Source organism: Hyla sarda, chromosome 3, assembly GCF_029499605.1.
Source record: "Hyla sarda isolate aHylSar1 chromosome 3, aHylSar1.hap1, whole genome shotgun sequence".
Taxonomy (NCBI): domain Eukaryota; kingdom Metazoa; phylum Chordata; class Amphibia; order Anura; family Hylidae; genus Hyla; species Hyla sarda.
Genome location: NC_079191.1, coordinates 173,488,137 through 173,516,127, shown reverse-complemented (window position 1 = coordinate 173,516,127; position 27,991 = coordinate 173,488,137). Strand labels below are relative to the sequence as shown.

At 44.6% G+C, this 27,991-nt stretch overlaps 1 protein-coding gene across 1 annotated transcript in view; it reads left to right on the top strand.

Moving 5' to 3' along the window:
• PRSS56 (serine protease 56) overlaps positions 1-27,991 on the top strand; it is a 109,970-nt gene that overhangs the window by 77,323 nt on the left and 4,656 nt on the right. Inside the window, exons 11-16 of the mRNA XM_056565525.1 lie at positions 7,514-7,675; positions 21,441-21,540; positions 22,112-22,280; positions 23,413-23,530; positions 23,675-23,752; positions 25,279-25,385. Of these exons, the coding sequence (XP_056421500.1) occupies positions 7,514-7,675; positions 21,441-21,540; positions 22,112-22,280; positions 23,413-23,530; positions 23,675-23,752; positions 25,279-25,385 (734 nt within the window). The remainder of the gene's footprint in view (positions 1-7,513; positions 7,676-21,440; positions 21,541-22,111; positions 22,281-23,412; positions 23,531-23,674; positions 23,753-25,278; positions 25,386-27,991) is intronic.

Below are 27,991 nucleotides of genomic sequence, written 5' to 3'. Positions count from 1 at the left end.
ATATTTATATACACGTACTGGTCACTTTAAAAGCTACATCTGCTCAATTGCTTGTTTACACAAATGGCTAATCAGCCAATTATATGGCAGAAAGGCATTTAGGCATGTAGACATGGTCAAGACAACTTGCTGATGTTTGGGGCATGGTTGTTGGTGTCAGATGGGCTGGTCTAAGTATTTCAGAAACTGCTGATCTATTGGGATTTTTATGCAAAATCATCTCTAGGGTCTATATAGAATGGTCAAAAAAGGAGAAATATCCAATGAGTGGTAGTTGTGTGGAAGAAAATATCTTGTTGATGTCAGAGGAGAATAGGCAGACTGGTTTAATATGACAGAAAGGCAACAATAACTCAAATAACCACTCGTTACAAGCATGGTATGCAGAATACCATCTCTAAACACACAACATTTCAAACCTCGGACGCCACTCCTGTCAGCTAAGAATAGGTAACTGAGGATACAATTCACACAGGCTCACTAAAATTGGACAATGGAAGACTGGAAGAGTATTGCCTGGTTTGGAGAGTCCCGACTCCAGCTGCGACATTCAGATGGCAGGGTCAGAATTTGGCATAAACAACATGAAAGCATGGGTCTATCCTGTCTTGTATCAATGGTTCAGGCTGGTGGTGGTGGTAGTAATGGTGTGGCGGACATTTTCTTGGCTCTCTTTTGGCACCTAAGTACCAATTGAGCATTATTTAAATGCGACCGTCTGCCTGAATATTGTTGCTCACCGTGTACATCCCTTTATGACCACAGTGTACCCATCTTCTGATAACTACTTAATGCACCATATCAAACTAGTTTATTGAACATGATAATGAGTTCACTGTACTCCAGTGGCCTTACCTGATCTCAATCCAATAGGGGACCTTAGTAATGTGGTAGAATGGAAAATCCACATCATGGATGTGCAGCCAACAAATCTTATGAACCAAAATCTCTTAGGGATGTTTCCAGTAGACTGTAAAAAGTATGCCACAAAGAATAAAGGCACTTCTAAAGGCAAAATGGGGCCCCAAAAAATAGTACTAGGAAGGTGTTTCTGATTCTTAGCCTCTTGGCGATGCTTGCATATATGTGCAGTTAACATACCAAGCTCCATGCCATTCATTTAACCGTCTAGATACAATAGCAACAGCAGCATCAAGATGGATATTTGACAGATGCTTCCTCTGTGAGAGTTCTGATCAGCATCCCCAAAAACAATCATGGAGTGTCGACCAGTTACCAAGGCAGCCAGATTCCTTCTAAAGGATTAAAGGAGATCTGCCGCCATAGACACTTATCCCTTATGTGCAGGACAGGGGATAAGTGTCTGATCGCAGGGGGTCCGAACGCTGGGAACCCTGCGATCTCCTGTATGGGGCCCTGGCTCTGCCGTGGCTCTCCCATGCAGGAGGCGTGTTTGCCGCAGTGTGGCACTGCGGCCAACACGCCCCTCCAGGTATCTCCATGAAAGAGGTGGAGATGCAGCATTCGTGCATCCCCGCCTCTCCAAGAGAGCTATATGGAGGGGGCCTGTCGTCGACCTCAGTAAGATTGACGACACGCGCAATAGCGGCGCAGAGCCGCGGTAATGATGGGTCCCCATACGGGAGATCTCGCGGGGTGGGGGGGGGAGGGGTATCAAAGTGATTTATCCCCTGTGGATAGGGGATAAGTGTCTATGACTGCAGTATTCCTTTAATTAGATGGTGTCATCTACTTTTTCAAGTAAAGAAAGATTAAAAATGTAATAAACCTCTTCAATAAAAAATGTAATTCCCCTTTTTCCCCAAGTAAATAATATTATGGTTTCTAAAAGAAATATTCGCGATGCGTGAATACTCCATTGATTTATTTCGCAAGGTCTTGCAACCCTAGCTAGACTCTCCACATACTGCCGACGTTTCTTATTATCTGACTCTGTTAAGGGGACTTATTTTCTTTTTTCTGGTGTTCTGTGTATTTTACCTGAAGTGCCTATGTCTTCCCCCGAGCTTCTCTCTGTGGATTACCCTCCCCCCCCCCCATCCATTTATTTCCCTGTTTCACGATTTGGTTATACTGCTAGTTGCTTGTTGTATATCCCTGTACAGTATCTCCAATCGGGGATGTTCGATTGCTTTGTAAGCTACCTTATATCTTCTTCAATAAATTTCTATGTTTGATACTAAATTATCCCATTTTTTTAATAAAATAATGCAAACTCCCAAAATATTTACATTACTGGAATTGCTGTGGTTACATATAAAAATAAAAACAGATCTTTTTGTAACCTCACATGACAAATAGAATTAAAAAAATATATAAAAAAGTCCCATCTACTCCGAAATGATATGACTATAAACTACAAAAATTAGCTTTCAAACAGCACAGCAGATATGAAAAAGTTATAGGGGTCATAATATCGTAAAGCATTTTTTTTTTTTCGATAAAAAAAAAAAAAAACATTTTTCAGAGTATTAAACTTTTTTTGGTCTCAATTGGTATCCTTCTATGTAAAAACCAAAAAAAATGGTGGCCCTTAGAAGATGAACAAAAATGCAAAACAAGAATTTAAAGGGGTATTCTGGTGGAAAACTTTTTTTTAAAATTAACTGGTGCCAGAAAGTTAAACAGATTTGTAAATTACTTCTATTAAAAAAATCTCAATCCTTCCAGTACTTATTAGCTGCTGAATACTACAGAGGAAATTATTTTCTTTTTGCAACACAGAGCTCTCTGCTGAATCACGAGCACAGTGCTCTCTGCTGACATCTCTGTTCATTTTAAGAACTGTCCAGAGTAGGGGAAAATCCCCAAAGCAAACACATGCGCCTCTGACTGGGTGACATGCAGGAACCACTATTAAAGGGGTACTCCTCCCCTAGACATCTTATCCCCTATCCAAAGGATAGGGGATAAGATGTCAGATCACCGGGGTCCCACTGCTGGGGACCCCGGGGATCGCTGCTGCAGCACCCCGCTATCATTACTGCCACGGCTCCGCCCCTCGTGATGTCACGGCCCGCCCCCGTCAATACAAGTCTATGGGGACCGCCACGCCCCCTGCCATAGACTTGCATTAAGGGGACGGGCCGTGATGTCATGAGGAGCGGAGCCATGAAGTCACGCTGCTCTGGCCCCTGTATCGCCCGTCATTACGCACAGAGCGAACTCGCTCTGTGCAGTAATGATGGCGGGGTGCCGCAGCGGCGATCCCCGGGGTCCCCAGCAGCGGTACCGCGGTGATCTAACATCTTATCCCCTATCCTATGGATAGGGGATAAGATGCCAGGGGCGGAGTACCCATTTAAAGGAAAACTGTCACCCTGATCCCCCACACTAAACCCGCAGTTTACATACAGCTCTCATGTCCTGAGCTCTGACTGCTGAAAGCAGTCATGTGAGAGCTGTAGTCATGTGAGAGCTGTAGAGCTGCCGGCGCATGCGCTTTACCGACAGAGTGCAGCTCTCACGTGACATGCGACTACACATCACTAGTGTTACGCCTAGCGCTCCGGGTCCCCGCTCCTCCCCGGAGCGCTCACGGCGTCTTTCTCCCTGCAGCTCCCCGGTCAGTCCCGCTGACCGGGAGCGCTGCACTGTCATGGCCGTTGGGGATGCGATTCGCACAGCGGGACGCGCCCGCTCGCGAATCGCATCCCAGGTCACTTACCCGTTCCCGTCCCCTGCTGTCATGTGCTGGTGCGCGCGGCTCCGCTCTCTAGGGCGCGCACGCGCCAGCTCCCTGAGACTTAAAGGGCCAGTGCACCAATGATTGGTGCCTGGCCCAATTAGCTTAATTGGCTTCCATCTGCTCCCTGCCTTTATCTGACCTCCTCCCATGCACTCCCTTGCCGGATCTTGTTGCCTTGTGCCAGTGAAAGCGTTTTGTGTGTCCAAAAGCCTGTGTACCAGTACTTCTGCTATCCACCCTGACTACGAACCTTGCCGCCTGCCCCCGACCTTCTGCTACGTCCGACCTTGCTTCTGTCTACTCCCTTGTACCGCGCCTATCTTCAGCAGCCAGAGAGGTTGAGCCGTTGCTAGTGGATACGACCTGGTCACTACCGCCGCAGCAAGTCCATCCCGCTTTGCGGCGGGCTCTGGTGAAAACCAGTAGTGACTTAGAACCGGTCCACTAGCACGGTCCACGCCAATCCCTCTCTGGCACAGAGGATCCACCTCCTGCCAGCCGGCATCGTGACAGTAGATCCGGCCATGAATCCCGCTGAAGTTCCTCTGCCTGTTGTCGCCGACCTCCCCACACTGGTCGCCCAGCAAGCCCGACAGATTGCCCAACAAGATCACCAGCTGTCGTACTTGACCACCATGACTCAGCAACTCCAGTCGCAGCTACAGCAGATTCAGTCTCAGCTACAGCAGCAGCAACCATCTCCTCCGCCAGCTCCTGCACCTCTTCCGCAGCGAGTGGCCACTCCTAGCCTCCGCCTGTCCTTGCCGGACAAATTTAATGGGGACTCTAAGTTTTGCCGTGGCTTTCTTTCGCAATGTTCCCTGCATTTGGAGATGATGTCGGATCAGTTTCCTACTGAAAGGTCTAAGGTGGCTTTCGTAGTCAGCCTTCTGTCTGGAAAAGCCCTGTCATGGGCCACACCGCTCTGGGACCGCAATGACCCCGTCACTGCCTCTGTACACTCCTTCTTCTCGGAAATTCGAAGTGTCTTTGAGGAACCTGCCCGAGCCTCTTCTGCTGAGACTGCCCTGCTGAACCTGGTCCAGGGTAATTCTTCCGTTGGCGAGTACGCCATACAATTCCGTACTCTTGCTTCTGAACTATCCTGGAATAATGAGGCCCTCTGCGCGACCTTTAAAAAAGGCCTATCCAGCAACATTAAAGATGTTCTGGCCGCACGAGAAACTCCTGCTAACCTGCATGAACTCATTCATCTAGCCACTCGCATTGACATGCGTTTTTCTGAGAGACATCAAGAGCTCCGCCAGGAAAAAGACTTAGATCTCTGGACACCTCTCCCACAGTCTCCACTGCAATCTGCGCCTAGGCCTCCCGCCGAGGAAGCCATGCAAGTGGATTGGTCTCGCCTGACCCTGGAAGAGAGGAATCGCCGTAAGGAAGATAATCTTTGTCTGTACTGTGCCAGTACCGAACATTTTTTGGTGGATTGCCCTATCCGTCCTCCACGTCTGGGAAACGCACGCTCGCACCCAGCTCTCGTGGGTGTGGCGTCTCTTGATGCTAAGTCGGCTTCTCCACGTCTCACGGTGCCTGTACGGATTTCTACTTCAGCCAGCTCTTCCCTCTCAGCCGTGGCCTGCCTGGATTCTGGTGCCTCTGGGAATTTTATTCGGGAGTCCTTGGTGAATAAATTCCGCATTCCGGTGACCCGTCTTGTCAAGCCACTCCACATTTCCGCGGTCAACGGAGCCAGGTTGGATTGCACCGTGCGTTACCGCACGGAGCCCCTCCTAATGTGCATCGGACCTCATCACGAGAAAATTGAATTTTTGGTCCTTCCCAATTGCACTTCCGAAATTCTCCTTGGACTACCCTGGCTTCTACACCATTCCCCAACCCTGGACTGGTCCACTGGGAAGATCAAGAGTTGGGGTCCCTCTTGTTCCAAGGACTGCCTTAAACCGGTTCCCAGTACTCCCTGCCGTGACCCTGTGGTTCCTCCTGTATCCGGTCCCCCTAAGGTCGTTAGGGACTCTGCCTGCCACAGAAAATGCCTCTCCCCCCCTCCCAGTCCACTCAGGCAAGCCTCGGTGCCTCCTCATGGCCCTCGTCCTGGTGTCACACTGCCCCGTGCCAGGCCTCGCCCTCTGCCCTCCCTCCCCATTCCCACTCCTGCTGTACTGCCTGCCATTGAGGAAACCATCCATTCCTTCCCGGTGTCCTCATCCCAGGGGAGGCAGTCACCGGACAAAAAAAAGGGGAGACCTAAGGGGGGGGGTACTGTTACGCCTAGCGCTCCGGGTCCCCTCTCCTCCCCGGAGCGCTCACGGCGTCTTTCTCCCTGCAGCTCCCCGGTCAGTCCCGCTGACCGGGAGCGCTGCACTGTCATGGCCGTTGGGGATGCGATTCGCACAGCGGGACGCGCCCGCTCGCGAATCGCATCCCAGGTCACTTACCCGTTCCCGTCCCCTGCTGTCATGTGCTGGCGCGCGCGGCTCCGCTCTCTAGGGCGCGCACGCGCCAGCTCCCTGAGACTTAAAGGGCCAGTGCACCAATGATTGGTGCCTGGCCCAATTAGCTTAATTGGCTTCCATCTGCTCCCTGCCTTTATCTGACCTCCTCCCATGCACTCCCTTGCCGGATCTTGTTGCCTTGTGCCAGTGAAAGCGTTTTGTGTGTCCAAAAGCCTGTGTACCAGTACTTCTGCTATCCACCCTGACTACGAACCTTGCCGCCTGCCCCCGACCTTCTGCTACGTCCGACCTTGCTTCTGTCTACTCCCTTGTACCGCGCCTATCTTCAGCAGCCAGAGAGGTTGAGCCGTTGCTAGTGGATACGACCTGGTCACTACCGCCGCAGCAAGTCCATCCCGCTTTGCGGCGGGCTCTGGTGAAAACCAGTAGTGACTTAGAACCGGTCCACTAGCACGGTCCACGCCAATCCCTCTCTGGCACAGAGGATCCACCTCCTGCCAGCCGGCATCGTGACAACTAGGACATGGAGTCGCAGAATATTAATATGCTAACTAAGGGGACGGCTGATTGAGAAGACAGAAAAAAGCAGGGGCGGCCAGCCGGCCTCCTGCGCTCGACTCCCTGAATTCAGAAGGGGAACTTCACCAGCCAATATTTCGGGAACCACAGCACTGATTATAGTAAGTGACCCCTCTTTGGATTCCTGGTCACCCACACTATAGCCCAGTCACCCAGTGAGGATGGTTATCATCAATGTCACTGTTGACAGATTTTCTTGAAGATGTCATTACCAACAAAGCCTTTTGTACAAAGGATTAAATAAATATCATTAAGCATGTTCAATGTTTTTCTGTGTCATTTCATATTATTATACTGTACATAACTTAATTTATGGGCTTATTTGTGTTTGTTTCTTTGTATGTATGTATTACTTGAGTTGTTACCAATATTTGGTGAAAATGTTTTGTCAATAGCATCTTTACAAATATATTAAGTGAGAAAAATGGTGACGTGTTCAAGTGGCCTATATTATTCCTTGAGTTCAGTTGTTACTTTATAGATCGTTTACACCTGTAATATATGTGAGTAAGATCCTGTAGTCAGCAGAGTTACTGTGCATGAAAATAGCAACCATTCTGAATAATTTAAGATATCCCAGTTACAAGACACTAACTAAAAATATAAGGCTAATATAGGCTATAAATATTCATTTCAAGACCGTATAAAAAGGGCTGAGTTCCTTCTTAGGACAGCTGTTGCAGCTGACAGTTTCCCTGGGCTGAAATAAAACCATTCATTGAGTGTGTTAGTATCTGAGAGAAGTGAGTACAGCATAAATGTGAAGGCTTTTTGTTGGATATTGTATCACATGAATGGCAACTGGAGTAATTGTTTGGAATTATTGCAGAGCTACGGTCCTATCTCCAGATCCTCCTAAATTTGCTGCGCAAGGCAGAGGAATTCTTGCGTAACAACATGGATTTATCCTTCTTTACTCAGACGATCCCACAGTTCATAGAAGATATGTACAGTGATATCTTTCCCAACAGAACCCGAAGAGAACTCACAGGTATTTCACATGGCAGACAATCTATGACAATATTATCAAAGACTATTCATTGGATCGTCTAGACTTTTGCAAGTACTAAAGCTCGACTCCACTTGTATAAGACACCTTTTTCCCGGCTCCTGGTGCTGTCTGCAGCTTGTAGCTGTCTGTATCCAGCGTGAAACCCAGTGTAATGTTATTCTAAGGCAAGTGGAGTTGTGCTTTAGTGTAGCACAGTTGATAAATATATTGTGCATGCATTATGGCTGCAACACCTATAACCTCCCCAACCCCATGGTTCTGCAGAACTGAACTCAGACAACCCTTAAAGTGTTCGTGTCAGATCACACACACACACAAAAAAAAACTGTTATATGTTACTCAGTACCTAATCCTGATCATATACATATAGGCCCTTATTTACTAAGAATGGAGTGTAGCTTTCTTTGTGGGTTTTAAAGGGGTACTCCACCCCTAGACATCTTATCCCCTATCCAAAGGACTAACATGCTGGAGTAGACCACAACTTTACCTTTTCATAAGGGGTAAAAGGGGAAAAAGCCCACCAAAATTTGTTAGGCAATTTCTCCCGAGTACGGAAATACCCCATATGTGGCCCTAAACTGTTGCCTTGAAATACAACAGGGCTCCGAAGTGAGAGAGCACCATGCGCATTTGAGACCTAAATTAGGGATTTGCATAGGGACGGACCCAGATGCAAGAATGACACTTGCCTCCGATACTAAAATTACCCTACGGCAGTGTTTCCCAAACAGGGTGCCTCCAGCTGCTGCAAAACTCCCAGAATGCCAGGACAGTCCATGGCTGTTCGGCAATACTGGGAGTTGTTGTTCTGCAACAGCTGGAGGCTCTGTTTTGGAAACAGTGCCGTACCAGACGCTTTTCATTTTTATTGGGGGGGGGGGGGGCTGTGTAAGGGTATATGTGTTTTACTTTTTAATTTATGTAGGTGTAGTGTAGTGTTTTTAGGGTACATTCACACAGGCAGGGGTTCACAGCAAATTTCCCGCTGGGAGTTTGAGCTGCAGCAGAAAAAAACTTGCAGTGAGAAACTCGCTGTAAACTCCCGCCCATATGAATGTACATTCACATGGGGGCAAACCTCCAGCTGCTGCAAAACTACAACTCCCAGCATGCCCTTTGGCTGTCCATGCATGCTGGGTGTTGTAGTTATGCAACAGCTGGAGGCACACTGGTTGCAAAACACAGAGTTTGTTACTTAAAGCGTACCCGTCAGATCCAACAAAAAACTTTTTTTTTTATATATCACTCAGTACCTAATCCTGACCATGTACATCTAATTTTTATGTGTCTATCACCTTTATTAATTTTTTTATTACACTTTTAATTTAGCTCACTAGTCTGAATTCCTCTCAAAGGGAGGGGGTGTGGCCTCATTGTGCAGGTCTCCGCCCACTCCCTCAGTATGCTGTCTGCTCACATCTCCCCTAGCATTAGCAAAACTACAACTCCCAGCTTGTCCTCACTGATAGTAGCAGGACGCAAGCTTACAGTGGGAGGATTTTTCCTCCAGCTGTGAGCCCTGCGCTCACATCTGTCAATCAAGGGAGTGGGTCCATGACATAGGTGATGATGCATGGACACAGCAGGACTAGTATGTGTCCAAGCAGGCAGGGGGGGCAGTTGTTTGACTGGCTTTTTCAGTATGAAATACTGAAAATGTTCTAATGAAAGCAATTGCAAAACCTATTGGTTTTGCATGCTTTACAAAATATAAAAAGTTTTTTTTATCTGACAGTGCCCATTTAACTCACAGCCAGTGTGCCTCCAGCTGTTGCAAAACTACAACTCACAGCATGTAAGGTCTTTCAGTGCATGCTGGGAGTTGTAGTTTTCAACAGCTGGAGGCACACTGGTTGCAAAACACTGAGTTAGGTAACAAACCCTGTGTTTCGCAACTAGTGTGCTTTCAGCTGATGCAAAGCTACAACTCTCAGCATGCACTTACAGCCGAAGGGCATGCTGGGACTTGTAGTTATGCAACAGCTGGAGGCACTAATGCAACTCCCAATATGCCATTTGGTAGTTTGTGCATGCTGGCGGTTGTAGTTATGCTACAACTGGAGGCACACTTTTTAATAGAAAAAATGTGCCTCCAGCTGTTGCATAACTACAACCCCCAGCATGCACAAACCTCCAAAGGGCATGCTGGGAGTTGTAGGTGTGCCTTCTGCTGTTGCATAACAACAATTCCCAGCATGCTCTTTTGTGTCTGCCTGCCGCCGCAGCTGTCTCCGCTCCTGGGGCCCCGATCCCGCTGCCAATGCCGGGGATCGGGGGCCCCAGGTCAAGGTGAGGACTCCCGACACCCACTCTCACCCTCCAGAATAGGGGTGGAGCGGGTGCCGTTAGGGACACCCCCACATCAGGAGTCCTGATTCGTTGGCCGTTACCGTGCCAGTGCCACCTCACTCCTGCTGCTAAAAGGTGATAGGTGCCGTCTCAGATGGCACTATCACCCTATTTTTCTGGGTCAACGGGGGACCTGATCGACCCGGAATTGTCACCAATCCTGTGCGATTTGCTGCAATCACCGTCATGGGGGGTCTCAGGACCCCCCCCAGGGGTTTGCACAAGATGCCTGCTGAATGATTTCAGCAGGCATCCAGATCCGGTCCCTGCCTACAGCGGGGACCAGAACTCCTAAGGACGTACCTGTACGCCCTGGGTCCTTAAGCCCCAGAACGTCAGGACGTACCTGTACGCCCTGGGTCCTTAACCTCCCTGGCGGTATGATTCTGTCTGGAAATGTGTACCAAAAGCGGTACAATTTTTTTTAACTGAATTTCACATCTCCCTCTGCCCATTTCACATCTCCCCCGTCACATTCCCCCTCTCCCTTGTCACATTCCCCTCTCCCTTGTCACATCCCCCGTCACATTCTCCCCCCTCCTTGTCACATTCTCCCCCCTCCTTGTCACATTCTCCCCCCTCCTTGTCACATTCTCCCCCCTCCTTGTCACATTCTCCCCCCTTGTCACATTCCCCCCCTTGTCACATTCCCCCCCTTGTCACATTCTCCCCCTTCATGTTACATTCCCCTCCCCCTGTCACCCCCCCCCCTTGTCACATCCCCCCTTCATGTCACATTCCCCTCCCCCCCTGTCACATCCCCCCTTCGTGTCACATTCCCCTCCCCCCCTGTCACATCCCCCCTTCATGTCACATTCCCCTCCCCCCCTGTCACATCCCCCCCTGTCACATCCCCCCTGTCACATTCCCCCCCCAGTCACATTCCCCCCTTGTCACATTCCCCCCCTGTCACATTCCCCCCCTGTCACATTCCCCCCCTGTCACATTCCCCCCTTTGTCACATTCATCCCCCCTTGTCACCTTCTTGTCCTGCAGTAACATACACTAGATTTGCCGGCAGATTTCAAACCTAGTGTATTTGCTGCAGAACAAGTCCTTTCCCCTTCAGCCAATCACAGGCTTTACACCACTGCGGCCTGTGATTGGCTGAAAAGTGAAAGGTCCTAGAAGATGAATAGTGAAGAGAGGACACCCCGGACCGCACGGAGGGGAACGGCATCTGCAGGGACCGGGACTAGGTGAGCAAAAGGTTTTTTTATTTTACTACTTCTTCCTTTTACACTTATCTCAGTGTTTTTCTACCAGGGGGCCTCCAGCTGTTGTGAAACTACTACTCCCAGCATGCCCGGACAGCCTTTGGCTGTTTGGGCATCCTGAGAGTTGTAGTTTTGCAACAGCTGGAGGCCCCCTGGTAGGAAAACACTGACTTTTAGTATTTTTCTTTACCTGCTCTGGCCGGCCCCCGCAACGGGAGCCGACCAGAGCAGATAATCGCATGTTTTCCCGGGGGGGCGCATCGCTATATCGCATTGCTTTTGCGATATATCGTGCAGCCCAGCCGGGAACTCTGCAATTCTACCCCGAGCGTGACTCGGGGTTACCGATCCTAGCAGGGAAATTTAACCCCGAGTCACGCTCGGGATAACCGCTCAGGAGGTTCAGGGGTTAAAAGCAGTTTTCTATTCATGACCTTCCTTAATTCTGATTACGATATAAGCCCCTCGAAGGTCCGGTTTAGAGAACCAACATGCCCCCTGTATTTGATTAAACAAATCTGGAATAAGATTCAATGGATATTGATTTCTGACTGTAATCTTGTTCAGACCCCGGTAATGAATACAAGGCCTCAACCCTCTGTATTTCTTTGCCACAAAGAAGAACCCTGCTCCCATAGGAGATACAGAAGGACGAATATGACCCTTTTGCAAACTTGACTGAATATAATCCTTCATAGCGTCTCTTTCAGGACCAGACAAATTATAAATTCGCCCCTTAGGATACTTGACATCAAGTACAAGTTCAATAGCACAGTCATAATGTCAGTGTGGGGGCAAAGCAGAGGAGGCCTCCTCAGAAAAAACATCACAAAAATCTGAAATAAATTCGGGTAGATTACTTTGGGCCACAACGAGAGTTGCAACGCATGTAAGAATGCATTTATTTATACATTCAGACCCCCACTTGATGAATTTCCCAGTCAAAGACAGGATTATGTTTTCTTAATCAAGGTAATCCCAAAATCACATTTACCGACAAATTTTCAAGAACCAAAAATGTGATTTATTTCAAAATGCAGAGAACCCACCAGTAATCCCCCCTCTGGAGTGGAAGAACAGACACAACCCCCAGACAAAAGGTATGTAATCGACTCCAGCAATGGGGATGGGACTTTCCAACAATTTCAAGGGAAAATTCCAAGACTTAATAAAATTCAGATCAACAAAATTAGCATAGACCCTGAATCAACAAACGCTTTACCAAATACAATTTATTCAAGAAAAAATATTTGAAATGGCAACAAAAGTTTAGAAGACAATTTCAGAGATACCTGTGCGCCCAAATGACCTCCCCGATTGTCACTAAGGTGCTGGCATTTCCCGGCTACTGGCATTTGAGGCAATTCTGGATCCGATGTCCCTTCTCTCCACAAAAGAAACATGAGTTGTTTTTCTCCGAATGGATCTTCTCTCATGGGTTCCTCAGAAGAGGCATGAGAGGTAGGAAAATAGGAAAACATGGAGGAAGGAGAGTGAGAGACAGAAGAAACAGACCATTCACGACTTCTCTCTCTCAAACGTCTGTCAAGTCGTACTGCTAAAGTCATAGACTCATAGCCTGTTCTAATGAGTCAGGTGATGGATAGCTCACTAGGACATCTTTAATAGCGTCAGATAATCCTAGTCTGAACTGACATCTAAAGGCCGGATAATTCCAACCAGATGCAGTACACCATTTCCAAAAATCAGCACAGTACGCTGTTCTTTGCCCCTGCTTTAGATTAACCAGCTGAGACTCTGCAAAGGCTACATGGTCAGATTTATCATAAAGAAGACCCAAAAGCAGAAAATAAAGCATCCACAGAACTTAATTCAGGAGCTGAGGAAGGTAAAGAGAATGCCCACTCCTGGGGATCCCTTTGCAGCAATGACATTACAAATCCTACTCTCTGAACCTCTGTGCTAGTTGACTTTGGTCTTAGGCGAAAATACAGTTTACAACTCTCCCTGAACACAACAAATTTCTTTCGGCCACCAGAAAAGCAGTCAGGAAGATTAATTTTTGGTTCACTCGAAACAGCTGGAGGACTGATCACTGGTTGAGCATTAGCTGTTTCCTGAGCCTAAACCCTTTCAGCAAGGGACTGTACTAAATGTGTTAATCCCTGCATTTGCTCTACTAAAGCCGTCATTGCTTCCATTTATCAAATGCAGGTATGTGGGCCTGCAAAAATGTCACGTATAGGCAGGGAGGGAGTGCACACTATTCTCGTTCACTCCCCTATCCCTGCCTTACATACCTGCCCTAGGTGACGGGTCCATAACAACAGTGACAGTCCCTCCCTAGACAAGTGATGGGAGTCACTGTCAAAATAATAAAATTGGAGTTGTAAAAGTACCAAATGGCTAATACCAGAGAGAAGTCGAGAAGATAAGCCAAAAGTCACAGATACTGGGTAAACCAGAATAAACAGGGTAATCGCTAGCTACAGGAGTTGGACTCTTTCGCAGGCACTGAATGACAGCAAACTCAGCCAGGTTAAATAGGCAACCCCGCAGGTGCTGTTATCAAAATGTCAGCTGACCAGCCAGACAGCTAACCATAACCTGGCAACAAAAACAAACAAAGACCCTGTCAAAACCTTTTCTGGCTCTGACAAGTATTGGGAGAATGTCATATGGTCAGATGAAACCAAAGTAGAACTTTTTGGTAAAAACTCAACTCTTCGTGTTTGAAGTAGAAAGAAGGCTGAGTTGCATCCAAAGGACACCAAACCTACTGTGAAGCATGAGGGCGGAAACATCATGCTTTGGGGCTGTTTTTCTGCTGAGGGACCAGGACGTCAGATTTGTGTAAAGGAAAGAATGAATAGGGCCATGAATCGTGAGATTTTGAGTGAAAACCTCCTTCCATCAGCAAGGGCATTGAAGATGAAACGTGGCTAGGTCTTTCAGCATGACAATGATCCTAAACACGTCACTCGGGCAATGAAGGAGTGGCTTCGTAAGAAGTATTTCAAGGTCCTGGAGGGGCCTAGCCAGTCTCCAGATCTCAACCTCATAGAAAACCTTTGGAGGGAGTTGAAAGTCTGTGTTGTGACAGCCCCAAAACATCACTGCTCTAGAGGAGATCTGCATGGAGGAATGGGCCAAAATACCAGCAACAATATGTGAAAACCCTGTGAAGACTTACAGAAAACGTTTGACCTCTGTCATTGCCAACTAAGGGTATATAACAAGGTATAGAGATATACTTTTGTTTTTGACCAAAAACTTAATTTTCCACCATAATTTGCAAATAAATTCTTTAAAAATCAGACAATGATTGGATTTTTTTTCTCATTATGTATCTCATAGTTGAGGTATACCTATGATGTAAATTACAGGCCTCTCTCATCTTTTTAAGTGGGAGAACTTGCCCAATTGGTGACTGAATACTTTTTTTGCCCCACTGTATAACTTAGATCTTCTTTAATTAATACAAAGGTTTAGTGCTAAAAATAAAGTAGTTTTTTAATGTATACATTTTGTATCTGTTCCTTTGTCATTCATGTGTGTCATCCTTTGGCAGTCCTGTAACCCCTTAACGACGAAGGACGTAAATGTACGTCCTGGCGAGGTGGTACTTAACGCACCAGGACGTTCATTTACGTCCAAAGCATAACCGCGGGCATGGGAGCGATGCCCGCATCATGTGCGGCAGGTCCCGGCTGTTGATCGCAGCCAAGGACCCGCCGGTAATGGCGGACACCCTCGATCCAGCGGATGTCCGCCATTAACCCCTCAGATGCCATGATCAATACAGATCATGGCATCTGCAGCATCACGGTCACTTAAATGGATCCCATCATCCAGAACAGCAGACGGAGATCCCCTCACCTGGCTCCGCTGCCTTCCGGGAGTCTTCTGCTATGATCTGCCTTCCCGCAGACCAGAGCAGAAGATGACCAATAACCCTGATCAGTGCTATGTCCTATACATAGCACTGAACAGGATTAGCAATCAAATGATTGCTATAAATAGTCCCCTATGGGGACTATTAAAGTGTAAAAATAAAAGTAAAAAAAGTAAAAAATAAAAAATAAAAAAGTAAAAAAAAGTGAAAAACCCCCTCCCCCAATAAAAACGTAAATTGTCCAATTTTCCCAATTTCACCCGCAAAAAGTGATAAAAAAATATTTTTAATACATATTTGTCATCGCCGCGTGCGTAAATATCTGAACTATTAAAATAAAATGTTAATGATACCGTGCGGTGAACAGTGTGAACGTAAAAAAAGTCCAAAATAGCTGCTTTTTTATAATATTTTATAAAAAAAAAATAATAAATAATGTATTAAAAGTTTTATATAAACAAATATGGTATTAATAAAAAGTACAGATCATGGCACAAAAAATGAGCCCTCATACCGCCGCTTATATGAAAAAATTATAGGTCTTCAAAATAGGGGGATCTTAAACGTACTAATTTGGTTAAAAAGTTTGTGATTTTTTTAAGCGCAACAGTAATAGAAAAGTATGTTATCATGGGTATCATTTTAATCGTATTGACCCAAATAATAAATAACACATGTCATTTTTACCGTAAATTGTACGGCGTGAAAACGAAACCTTCCAAAATTAGCAAAATTGCGTTTTTTTTTATTTTCCCACACAAATTGTATTTTTTTGGTTGCGCCATACATTTTATGGTAAAGTGAGTGATGGCATTACAACGGACAACTGGTCGCGCAAAAAATAAGCCCTCATACTAGTCTGTGGATGAAAATATAAAAGAGTTACCGTATATACTCGAGTATAAGCCGAGTTTTTCAGCACGATTTTTCGTGCTGAAAACACCTCCCTTGGCTTATACTCGAGTGAATTCTCCACCCGCAGTGATCTTCAACCTGCGGACCTCCAGAGGTTTCAAAACTACAACTACCAGCAAGCCCGGGCAGCCATCGGCTGTCCGGGCTTGCTGGGAGTTGTAGTTTTGAAACCTCTGGAGGTCCGCAGGTTGAAGACCACTGCGGCCTTCGACATCATCCAGCCCCCTCTCACCCCCTTTAGTTCTGTACAGTACTCGCCTCCGCTCGGCGCTGTTCCGGTGCTGCAGGACTGTCCGGTGAGGAGGTCGTCCGGTGGGATAGTGGTTCCGGGCTGCTATGTTCACCGGGGAGGCCTCTTCTCCGCGCTTCGGGCCCGGCCCCAGAATAGTCACGTTGCCTTGACGACGACGCAGAGGTATGTTCATTACCAACGTCCTTCTGCGTCATCGTCAAGGCAACGCCTCTATTCTGGGCCCGAAGCGCGGAGAAGAGGCGCCCCCGGTGAAGATGGCAGCCCGGAACCACTATCCCACCGGACGACCTCCCCACCGGACAGTCCTGCAGCACCGGACCAGCTCCGAGCGGAGGCGAGTACTGTACAGAACTAGTGGGGGTGAGAGGGGGCTGGATGATGTCGAAGGCCGCAGTGGTCTTCAACCTGCGGACCTCCAGAGGTTTCAAAACTACAACTCCCAGCAAGCCCGGACAGCCGATGGCTGCCTGGGCTTGCTGGTAGTTGTAGTTTTGAAACCTCTGGAGGTCCGCAGGTTGAAGACCACTGAGGGCGGATAGTTCACAAGAGGATGACGACAAGGGGATGATGAAGGGGGGGTGGGGATGATGACAAGGGGATGATGAAGGGGGGGTGGGGATGATGACAAGGAGATGATGAAGGGGGGTGGGGATGATGACAAGGGGATGATGAAGGGGGGTGGGGATGATGACAAGGGGATGATGAAGGGGGGTGGGGATGATGACAAGGGGATGATGAAGGGGGGTGGGGATGATGACAAGGGCATGATGAAGGGGGGTGTGGGATGATGACAAGGGGATGATGACAGGGTGATGATGATGAGGGTCTGGATGATGACAGGGGGGGATGATGTATTTCCCACCCTAGGCTTATACTCGAGTCAATAACTTTTCCTGGGATTTTGGGGTGAAATTAGGGGCCTTGGCTTATATTCGGGTCGGCTTATACTCGAGTATATACGGTATGATTTTTTGAAGGCGAGGAGGAGAAAACGTAAAAATAAAATTGTCTGCGTCCTTAAGGCCCAAATGGACTGCGTTCTTAAGGGGTTAATACTGGGAATTGTAGTTTTGGAATAGTTGGAGGTACACTGTTTAGATAACTTCTTTTTTACAGCAGTGTAGCCTTCAGCTGTGAGCCTACAGCTTTTGCAAAACTACAGCTCCCATCCTTTCACTTTCCAGGCATGCTTGGAGTTGTAGTTTTTCAACAGCTGGAGGCACATGTTTTGTAAAATTCTGTTAAAGCAGTGTTGCTGTAGGCTGTGTTCCTCCTGCAGCCTTGTCAATCAGCCATCTCCTGTCCATGACCCTTGGACACACTCATGCTGCTGTGGCACTCATTAGTGTCCCAAGAGGTATGGAGACCCTAGTGGTGGGATTTTAAAGGCAGTTTTCTTAATCTCTTAAGGACGCAGGGTTTTTCCATTTTTGCACTTTCGTTTTTTTCCTCATTACCTTCTAAAAATCATAATGCTTTTGTAACTTTTGGGGGCTTCCGATTCTATGCAGTGCACTTTTCGGTAAAAATTACACCATATCTTTATTCTGTAGGTCCCTACGGTTACAAGAATACTTAATTTATATAGATTTTATTTCACTACTTAAAAAAATTATAACTACATGCACCAAAATTAGTATGTGTAAAATTGTCATCTTCTGACCCCTATAACTTTATTTTTCAGTATATGGGGATGTGTGAGGGCTCATTTTTTGTGCCATGATCTGACGTTTTTATCGGTACCATTTTTGTTTTGATGGGACTTTTTGATCGCTTTTTATAAATTTTTTTAGGGTACACAAAGTGACCAAGAATACTAAATTTTGGACTTTGTATTTTTTTTTTTATGTGTACTCCATTGACCTTGCGGTTTAACTAACAATATATTTTTATAGTTCTGACATTTACACACGCGGTGATACCACATATGCTTATTTTTATTATGTTTACATATTTTTATATGGAATTTGGGAAAAGGGGGGTTATTCAAACTTTTATTATGGAAGGGGTTAATCAGTGTTTTTGTTTTTTTTTACTTTTTATTTAACTTTTATTTATTTATTTATTTTTTACACTTTGTCCCCTTAGGGGACTTTTAGGAGGATTCAGTTGATTCCTTATACAGATCAATGTGATTCCATAGAACCACATTGACCTGTGTGCTCTGCGCCTGATTGATAAAGCCTTGTTTAGCCAGGCTTTATCAATCATAGAGCCGGGACAGCCGCAGCAGGAGAGGTAAGACCTCTGGCTACCTCCACAGTGGACTGCCCCCCTGCGATCGCGCTGCGGGGGGGCGATCCACCACACTGGACCACCAGGGATGTTTAAATGTCCCTTTAGACACCACTGCCAGCTTTGACAGCGGCGATCTAAGGGGTTAATACCCGGCTGCGGCGATAGCCGCATGTCGGCTATTAACACCGGCCCCCAGCTACAGGAATCAGCTGGGGGCCTGCCAGTATGGCTCCTGACTCGAGCCCGCGCCATACACCGATTGCGGCAACCGGTTAAATAAAATGTAAACATTTTTTAAAGAAGTATATTACAAAAACTATTGTTTTGCCAATATCTACAACATATAAAACTTTTTATAACTGACAGTGGCCATTTAAATCCTATAGACATGCAAGTTTAGTTTAGTAGAAATGCACTATTTCTGGGTGCTATTGTCCTAATACAGATGCAAAAATCCCAGTTCAAACTTTGCAAAATTTTCAGTCCTTGACCATCTGTTAGCTCTTATTTTGGGTTGAGAATTTACTAAGTAATGCTGGACATCTTTTCTGTCTTTACCATAGTCCCATGTGACATAAGGGTGTTGGATGGTCTGAGATCTAAAAAGATCCAGCTTTCTAGACTGTATCAAAAAAATTTAAAGGTAAACAGGAACACAGGAATTTTCTGTGGTTTGATGAGGTAAGGTAAATCAAAACACAAGGTGAGGGGGAGGGGGGGGGATTTTTAAGGTCTGTACCTGCCGAAGACAGGGAAAGAGTTGCTAGTAGGCCAAAATTGTATCAGCTTTTTCTGGCTAAAAATACTACCAAAATACTGGTCAAAATACTGCCTAAATTGGGTATCGCTGTAATCGTACTGACCCACAGAATAAAATCAGATGTCAGTGTTTCCGCATGACTAACTGCATAAAGACAAATCCCCAAAAAGTTGCAAAATTGTTTTTTTTTTTTCAGTTTCACCACCCAAAAAATGAATTTTTTGTTTTGTTTTGCAGTACAATGGTAAATTGGTCCCCCAAAACCCATGTCCCACATGACTCAGTTGATGAAAAAATAAGCCATTTATGGCTCTTAGGAAGTAAAGAGGAAATAACTTTAGAAAATTAGATACAGCCTTAGGGTCTATTCACATGTACAGTATCCTGTGCATATTTGAAGCTGTGTTCAGTCATTTAGTTTACATAGAAATCTGCAGCATAAAATCTTCAGCTTCAAAAATGCTCAGGAAATGTGTAAAAACACCCTTATATAGTAAGTGTATTCCAGGGCCCCCTGCAGTTGTATCCCCCATGTATATAAGTTGTATACTATTTTGTGTCATGCACCTTTAATAAATTTACCATGTAATTGTTACCCAGGAGGTACTAGTGACCAGCTGACCCCAAAGGTGACCTATGGGCTCCCTGCTTGTCTCCCCCATATAAGCCCTGGGTGGAGCTAGCCTCACTCTTGTTCCTGAGGTCCAGTTCAGTCAAGACGTCTTAGTGTGCATGTACAGAGCATTGTAGGCCTCAAGTCAAGTCCTGCAGCCACAAGTTAAGTTCACAGTAAGCTAAAGTCATAGCCCTGTCAGTGAAGTCAAGTCTGTTGTCTATTCAGCGTGGCCTGCACTAAATTTGCCCGTCCACTACGAGTCCTAGCAATCCTGTGAGGTGTGAGGTCTCTGTGTCACTGGTCACCTCCTTGGTCCCTGGCTGTACTGCATAGATTGTAACAACTGTCTACCCTCAATAAAGCTACCGTTGTCCGTAACTTGGTGTCGGTGTCTTCATTGCCCCTGTGCCTATCCTGGGATCCAGCGGTATACCTTCGGGTGGTTATAGGCTAAACACGCCCTGGCATCACGAACACAATGGGTTAATGCCATCTGCCCCTAGGGTGACAACATCTGCCCTGAACCTCACACCCCGCCATTACCACACTCCTATGAGCGGACATGCAGGGATACCTGGTGGCAGCTCTGTGTGTGTAGTGATGTTTGGCGGCAGGCTCTCATGTCACATTCACGTCGACGTACTGGCCCCGCCTTCAGACCTCACTGCACACACAGGGCTGACTGTGTAGCCCTGTGTGACTGCTCATAAAAGAAAATGTATTTCCCGTTGCGCAGTGGATTTTCCACAGGGTGAAATGCTTAAAATCTGCAATTTCAAATCCTGCGCATCAAATATTTGCAGAATACTGTATGTGTAAATAGACCCTTAAAGGATAAATTCTATAAATAAGCATATTTAAAATATGAAATAAATAAATAATTTCAATTTAAAGGGGTGTTCCAGGCAAAACCTTTTGTTATATATATCAACTGGCTCTGGAAAAATAAACAGATTTGTAAATTACTTCTATTAAAAAATCTTAATCCTTCCAATAGTTATTAGCTTCTGAAGTTTTCTGTCTAACTGCTCAATGATGATGTCACGTCCCGGGAGCTGTGCATGATGGGATAATATCCCCATAGGAACTGCACAGCTCCCGGGACGTGAGTCATCAGAGAGCAGTTAGACAGAAAACAACAACTCAACTTCAGAAGCTAATAACTATTGGAAGGATTAAGATTTTTTAATAGAAGTAATTTACAAATCTGTTTAACTTTCCGGAGCCAGTTGATATATAAATAAAAGTTTTGGCCTGGAATACTCCTTTAAGTTCATTTACAGTAACATGTCTTAAATCAAAACTGCAATATAATGTGGAATTTTACAAAACCAGAATTCAGAAAGTAATAAGAAAATTGTCATTAACACAAAATCTGCAACGATAATATTTTGCAAAATTGTATTTATTTAGTCTATTTTATTTATCATTGTTCTGTCACAAAGGTTTTATCTAAAGGTGCAATTACAACTCTTATTTCTTATGTAGTGACTCGTTCTTTAATGTCTTTTTGTATTTTCTTTAAAAAAAAAAAAAGAACAGACTCCAGTAACAGATGTAATGGAAGAAGAACACAAGGAAATCATTTCAGATGAAATAAATAGAATAGACACAAAAACTGGACATGATATTTACAGGTAACCCAAATGTTCTTTGCTTCCAAACACATTGGCCCTGATTTACTACTGAGTGGAGTGGAGTTTTCTTTGTGGGCTTTGATTCCCGACAGGTATTTTCCCATAGTATTTACTATTGTTTCACTATGTTTTGCACTTTTCCCTATGTTTCGCTTTTTTTTACACATGCTCTGAACTGTCAGATTTTTTCAGAGCTCAAAACCTGCCACATTTTATGTGGGAACATTAGTAAATATGTTGGAGACACATCCCTTTTGTTGGGACCAGGCCCCCTTTCTCCCATGGCCACGCCCTCTTTTTTTTCTATCGCAACTTGTATCGAATAAAACGTGCTACACAATCTGGGCGCAACACACGAGAAAGAAAAGGGATCACGTTAGAAAATAACACCCAATAGGTTCATCAAAAACAGAGTCATGATCTACATTTATGTTTGTCAAAAGACAACTTTATTTAAACACTGAATCTACGCCATTCTTCATTAGAGAGAGAGGGAGGGATGGATAGAGTTAAAAAATCTGACGATTCATTTAATGAACTATTAAAATATAATATATTACTCTATACCTAGAGAACTGCAAAACACATCTTTCGAATCACTGTTTCCAGACCTTGGGCCCAGACTATCTGATTGGACTTCCCTTCTTTATCACATGGTCAATCCAGACTCTACAAACGTACGGCAGGAAAAACAAGCAGAAGAAGAGACTGAGGGTATGGAAGAGCAGCTTTTCCTGAAGGTACCATAATTACACATTTAACTTGTCTTTAGATAGTATACAGACTGCATCTCACCCAGCTAGGTAGGACAGGTCAGTGCAGTATGACTAAGGAAGATGTATGCATTTCATTGCATCATGGTTATAAATAGTTTAAGAATGTTTTTTTAGTTCCTTTGTACGTTTACTATGAGAACAATTAAAATAGTAAATTAGTTTCAATATTATAAAAATATATATTTTATTATAATTTATGTTACCTTTTATATTCGCCTATGAATATTATTTTAGAGTATATTAACCCCTAGGGGACATGTGCTGTAAATGTGCAGAGCTGTACATTTACACAGAGAGCTATTAGTAGCCAGGGGCTCACCGCTAATGGCAGACATCAATGATCATGCTGATGTCCACCATTTGCCCTTTAGATGCTAGGATCTATGGCAATCACGGCATCTATAAAGAACATGAGGAATGCCAGTGGGTTTAGGGGACTCATCTGACTCCTGCAGTGCATGTAATTTTTACCATAAAGTGCACTACTGGTTGTCCTATTGGCACCCCTGCAAAATGACTGTGGGGTGCCGATTGGTTATTATGGCCTTTTAATTATTGGTTATTAGAGGCCTTTTCAAGGCATTTGTGCCTGCCATAGAAAATCTGCTAATAGGCAGGCTCTATTGATTGCTTATAAGAGGCCTCTAGAGTGACCTTAAAAGTATAAATATGAAAATTTAAATCACTTTCTTTTAAAAATGTTTTTTTTTTACTTTTAACACTAGTTTTCTGATAAATGCACTGGTAAATCCCCCCCCCCCCCCTTTGTCTTTGACAATGCTATAGCTCAATAGCAAATAGAGCAGATTCATGTATTCATTGATCACTAAAGGCATGCACGGGAGGAGGTCAGCATGTTTGTTATTAATAAATGGAGACTGCTCCTTCACTTCTCCTGACCTTGAAAAATGGCTTCAGAAGTAAATTCTGGGGTCAAATTTTCCCTTGTTAAATGTACAGTTCTTCTCAGCGCTTTGAAACATTTTATTTCTCCCCAGTGCACAACGCTAGACACAAATCACTTAGCAAATCTTGGCTTTCATAAAATAGCACATAAAGTCTAATCTATACTGATGCTTTTTTTTTGACATTCCAGAAGAATGATGATTCAGTGGAAGAACTAAAAGAAAAAGGACGACAGGTCATTCACAACCTAAAGTTACAGCTCAGAAGTAATGGAATCCTGACAGATGACCCTTTGCTTCTAGACCAAGGTAAGACTTTGCCACATACAGCCCAGTAGTCTTCAGATTGTTAAATGGGTGAAGCTGGGCTACACAGTTTTGTTTATTACTTTCCTATTAGTGGTGTTATACTGTTACTTCATTAAGATCTGCGAATGTATGTCCATTTAACAGAAAAAATACCTGTTCATTCCCAACCACAGAAGAGAGATGTCACAAGTGCCACTGAAAACACTCAGGAAAATGTTCAAGGTACGGAATGGTATTGAAAAGTTCTAAGTGTTATTTTCCTCAGTATACACTAAAGCAACAGTTCTTAACCAGGAGTCTATTGATAGATGCCATGGGGTCAATACAAATGACAATAAGTCCATTGTTATAGGTTTTGTTATATCTACAGTCAAAAGGGAACCGGTCAGTAAGACAGGACCTTCCTGACTGAGGGCTCCATTTGGTAAATGCAGTAACACTGACTGTAATACTTTGATGCATTATAGGGAATTTTGGCACCTAAATATCTAAATATGGGCTGTGTTAACATTTACATTGGAGGCTCCTTTGCAAATTCATATATATTGCTAATCTTCCCACCAAAACAACAGGGACTAAAGGGCAGCTGTACACACCTACTCTAAGTCAGTGGGGACCTTTAGACACTGTGTCTGTCATATAACATATTCAGTACTGCATTGTGGTTTTAAACATGACTAGAAGTTCTAAAATAATTTTATCCAGCAGTCAGGCAGTCGGATAGGTGTGGCTTGGAGTTTATAGTAAGACACAGCGTTCCACAGCGCATGCCTCCCTCCCTGCGGGCTCTGATGTGCATGCGCCGCAGTGAATTGACAGAGCGAGCACTTGCTCCATCACTCCACAAGCACTCGCTCCTGCCCTCTAAGCACCAGGTGAACATGTGCAGTACCAGAGGCAGGGAGCGAGTGGTCACTCTGTCAATTCACTGTGGCGCATGCATGTCAGAGCCAGCAGGGAAGTGCGCATGTGCTTTGCAAACCCTCAGCCACGGCTATACGACTATGCCTGACTGCTGGATAAAATGATTTTATAACTTAAAGAAGGAAAAGCGGTGATAAAAGGTATGGCTACATTTACTTTATGGTCTTTAACAACAACATTATAGTAGTCTGGGGGGTTAAAAAAGTATGACAGTTGCGCTTTAATCCTTCCAGTACTTATCAGCTGCTGTATACTATAGAGGAAGTTGTGTAATTCTTTCCAGTCTGACCACAGTGCTCTCTGCTGAAACCTCTGTCCGTGTCAAGAACTGTCCCCATTGCAAACCTCTTCTGCTCTGGACAGCTTCTGACAGGGACAGAGGTGGCAGCAAAGAGCAGTGCTTCTATATTATGCATGCAGGACTATTTTTAGTCTTAGGGTATGTTCACAAGAGCGGATCCCCAGCGCTTATTACGCTGCAGATCCACCGCTAAAGGACTGCTGTATGCTGCCTTTACAGGTGCCTGATAGGAGCGGCAATACGCCGCTACAAGCAGACACACTGAAGCGATGTCGATGTGCTCTATGAGCAGGGCCGATAGCTGGTGCGATGTGCGAGTATACTGCACATGCGCACGCTAACTTGGACATTGCTCCGAGCAGGCACCTGTAAAGGCAGCATACAGTGGTCCTTCAGCGGCGGATCCGCAGCATAATACGCGCTGAGGATCCGCTCGTGTGAACGTACCCTTAGTTCAGGTCTGAGCAAAGCAGGGAAGGGCTGTTATATTTGTTCTCTTAACATGGTTGTGTACTGTGCACAGACTGTCACCATTTGTCAGAAGCCATTAATGAAGTTCAGTCTATTAAAGAGAAGTACAAATGGATCCTGCAGATTCCTGAGAGACACCTATCAATGAAGTTTCAAGAGGTAAGAACTGGACTAAATCTTAAAGCAACCTAACAAGCTGCTAGGGATTGTGTTCCTCTAAGTAGTAGCTGGTGATGTACACATCAAGTCACATCTATTTGTAAGAGGACATCATCCGATTTCAGCTGTTATTCCCATGCAGCTGGTTTCTGTAGTTCAGCCTTTTGCTGGAGGAAGATATTTGGATTATTACTAACTAATAATAGAGTAGGCTGTATATAGTATTGCAGTTTGACATGAATAGGACTAAACTGCAGTACTAAATGCAGCCCTTGAAAATGCCACCATTTAAAGTGGCCAGCGTTTGGAAATAAATGTTTCGAATGCTGTTTTCACATTTCGGGGTCGGTCATGCCCCTCTCACATTACGGCCATGCCCCCTCAATGCAAGCCTATAGGAAAGGGTGTGATGGCCATCACGCCCCCTCCTACTGACTTGCATTGAGGGGGACGTGACCATGACGTCACGAGGGGCGTGGCCAACCCCAGCAGTGCGAAAACAGCGTTTGGAACATTTACTTCAGACCACTAGCCAGTGGAGTACCCCTTTAATGCAAATCACTGTAGATAAAGAACAACTTGGCCACAGAAATTAGGATGGTTATTGGGATGCCATTTAAATGACAGTAGTTGAGGTGAGAGATAAAAAAAAGCATCTATACTAAGCTGTTTTGTGACAGACAATTCTGAGGACTGGCTTTGTACTTTTGACAGACTTTTTACTAGATCTCAACGCAGTTTTATTTGGCAGTTTTTATTTCTTTGAATTTTTTTTTTAGGATTTTCATACTTATTATATGAGCATTTTTTGGGTGGTGGATACATGCAATTTTTCATTGGATAAAGTGCATTTTTCATGTCCTAATGAGAAACCTATGAAGATGTATAAAAATAAAGCATGAAAAAAAGTTCCATAGCATTGAAAAAAATTCCATAACATTGAATAGAGTGGAAAGATTACCGCTGCTTCATATACATAGGTAGCAAAGGATTATTATTAAGGTGACTAGGATAGACTGTAGGGGCCTACCCTGAAGTTATACACAAATATTAACTGTTTACCATTTTTATACCACAAGGACATTGACCACAAATTTACTGTGATTTGTACAAAACCACTGTGTTTTGCCACAGTTTTATGCAAAATGCAGAGGCTATTCAGAGATGTATATTGTGATAAATTAGACAGAAGGTTAGGCCACTACCCCTTTACAACAGGCCAAAGGAGGGCTTGCACAAAAATGTTTGACTTTACTATGCCTAAAAAGCAGTCGTTAAAGGGGTACTCCTGTGGAAACTTCAACTGGTGCCAGAAAGTTAAAAAGATTTGTAAATCACTTCTATTAAAAAATCTTAATCCTTCCAGTACTTTTTAGGGGCTGTATACTAAAGAAAAATCCAAAAAAGAAATGAATTTTCTGTGATGTCCTGACCACAGTGCTCTCTGCTGACCTCTGCTGTCCATTTTAGGAACTGTCCAGAACAGGAGAAAATCCCCATAGCAAACATATGCTGCTCTGGACAGTTTCTAAAATGGACAGCAGAGGTCAGCAGACAGCACTGCGATCAGGACATCACAGGACATGCATTTCTTTTTTGTATTTCTCTTTAGTATACAGCCCCTAAAAAGTACTGAAAGTGATTTACAAATCTGTTTAACTTTCTGGCACCAATTGATTAAAAAAAAAAAAAAGTTTTCCACGGGAGTACCCCTTTAAGGCTCAATAAATCACCCCCTGAGGGCCCCATTGCCGCAAAAGAGGCCAAAAGATGCCTATATAGCACAATAAAATATGTAATTGTTTAGTAGACAGGTAAACAGTAAAAATATTTACCATATGGTAAACATTTATTTTGTTCACAAGTAAAAATAAAAAATAAAAGCACTGCCCTGTAGCCCTGTACTCAATTGTCCAGTAAAGCATTCGCTCGTGTATAAGTGCAGTGTGCCACAGTCCTGACTTGGATCTTCACCTGGTGCTTGGCGTTCGGAAGTAAGGAGAAGTCCACAATCAAAACTCCATTCAGAAAGGCAAAAGACTCAGCAACTCAGCCACTATAGATCCAAAATCGCAACTTCTTTATTACAAAAGCTAGTCAGTATAAAACTTACGTGTACAGACATAGCGGGGAGAGACACTTTGTGCATTATGGGCATGAAGCGGCTGTCAGATACCATGACTCTGGGCCCAAAACGGCTGTCAGTTACCATGACTCCATAACCTCCCCGGGTCTCTCCCCACTATGTCCTTATATCTGTACGTTTTATCCTACTACTTTTGTAATAAAAATTTGTGATTTTGGATCATGAGCGCCTGAGTTGCCGAGTCTTTTGCCTCTCTGAATGAAACATTTCTTTTATACAGTGGGACCCTCCCCTGGGTGGCACAGCCCATTTTGTGTCTTTAAAGTAAACAATGTTGCAAACTTAGGTTAGAGAAGAACATCAGGAGGTTTCCCATATGTATAGGGCCCAACAAGGTACACACTTATACATTACACAGGAGTAAAACTTTTCATTGGTTTATGCTAGGTTTCCATTTTATTTTTTCTGGCATTTTTTTTTACCATAAATGCCAGAAAAACTGCCAGAATTACTGCCACAG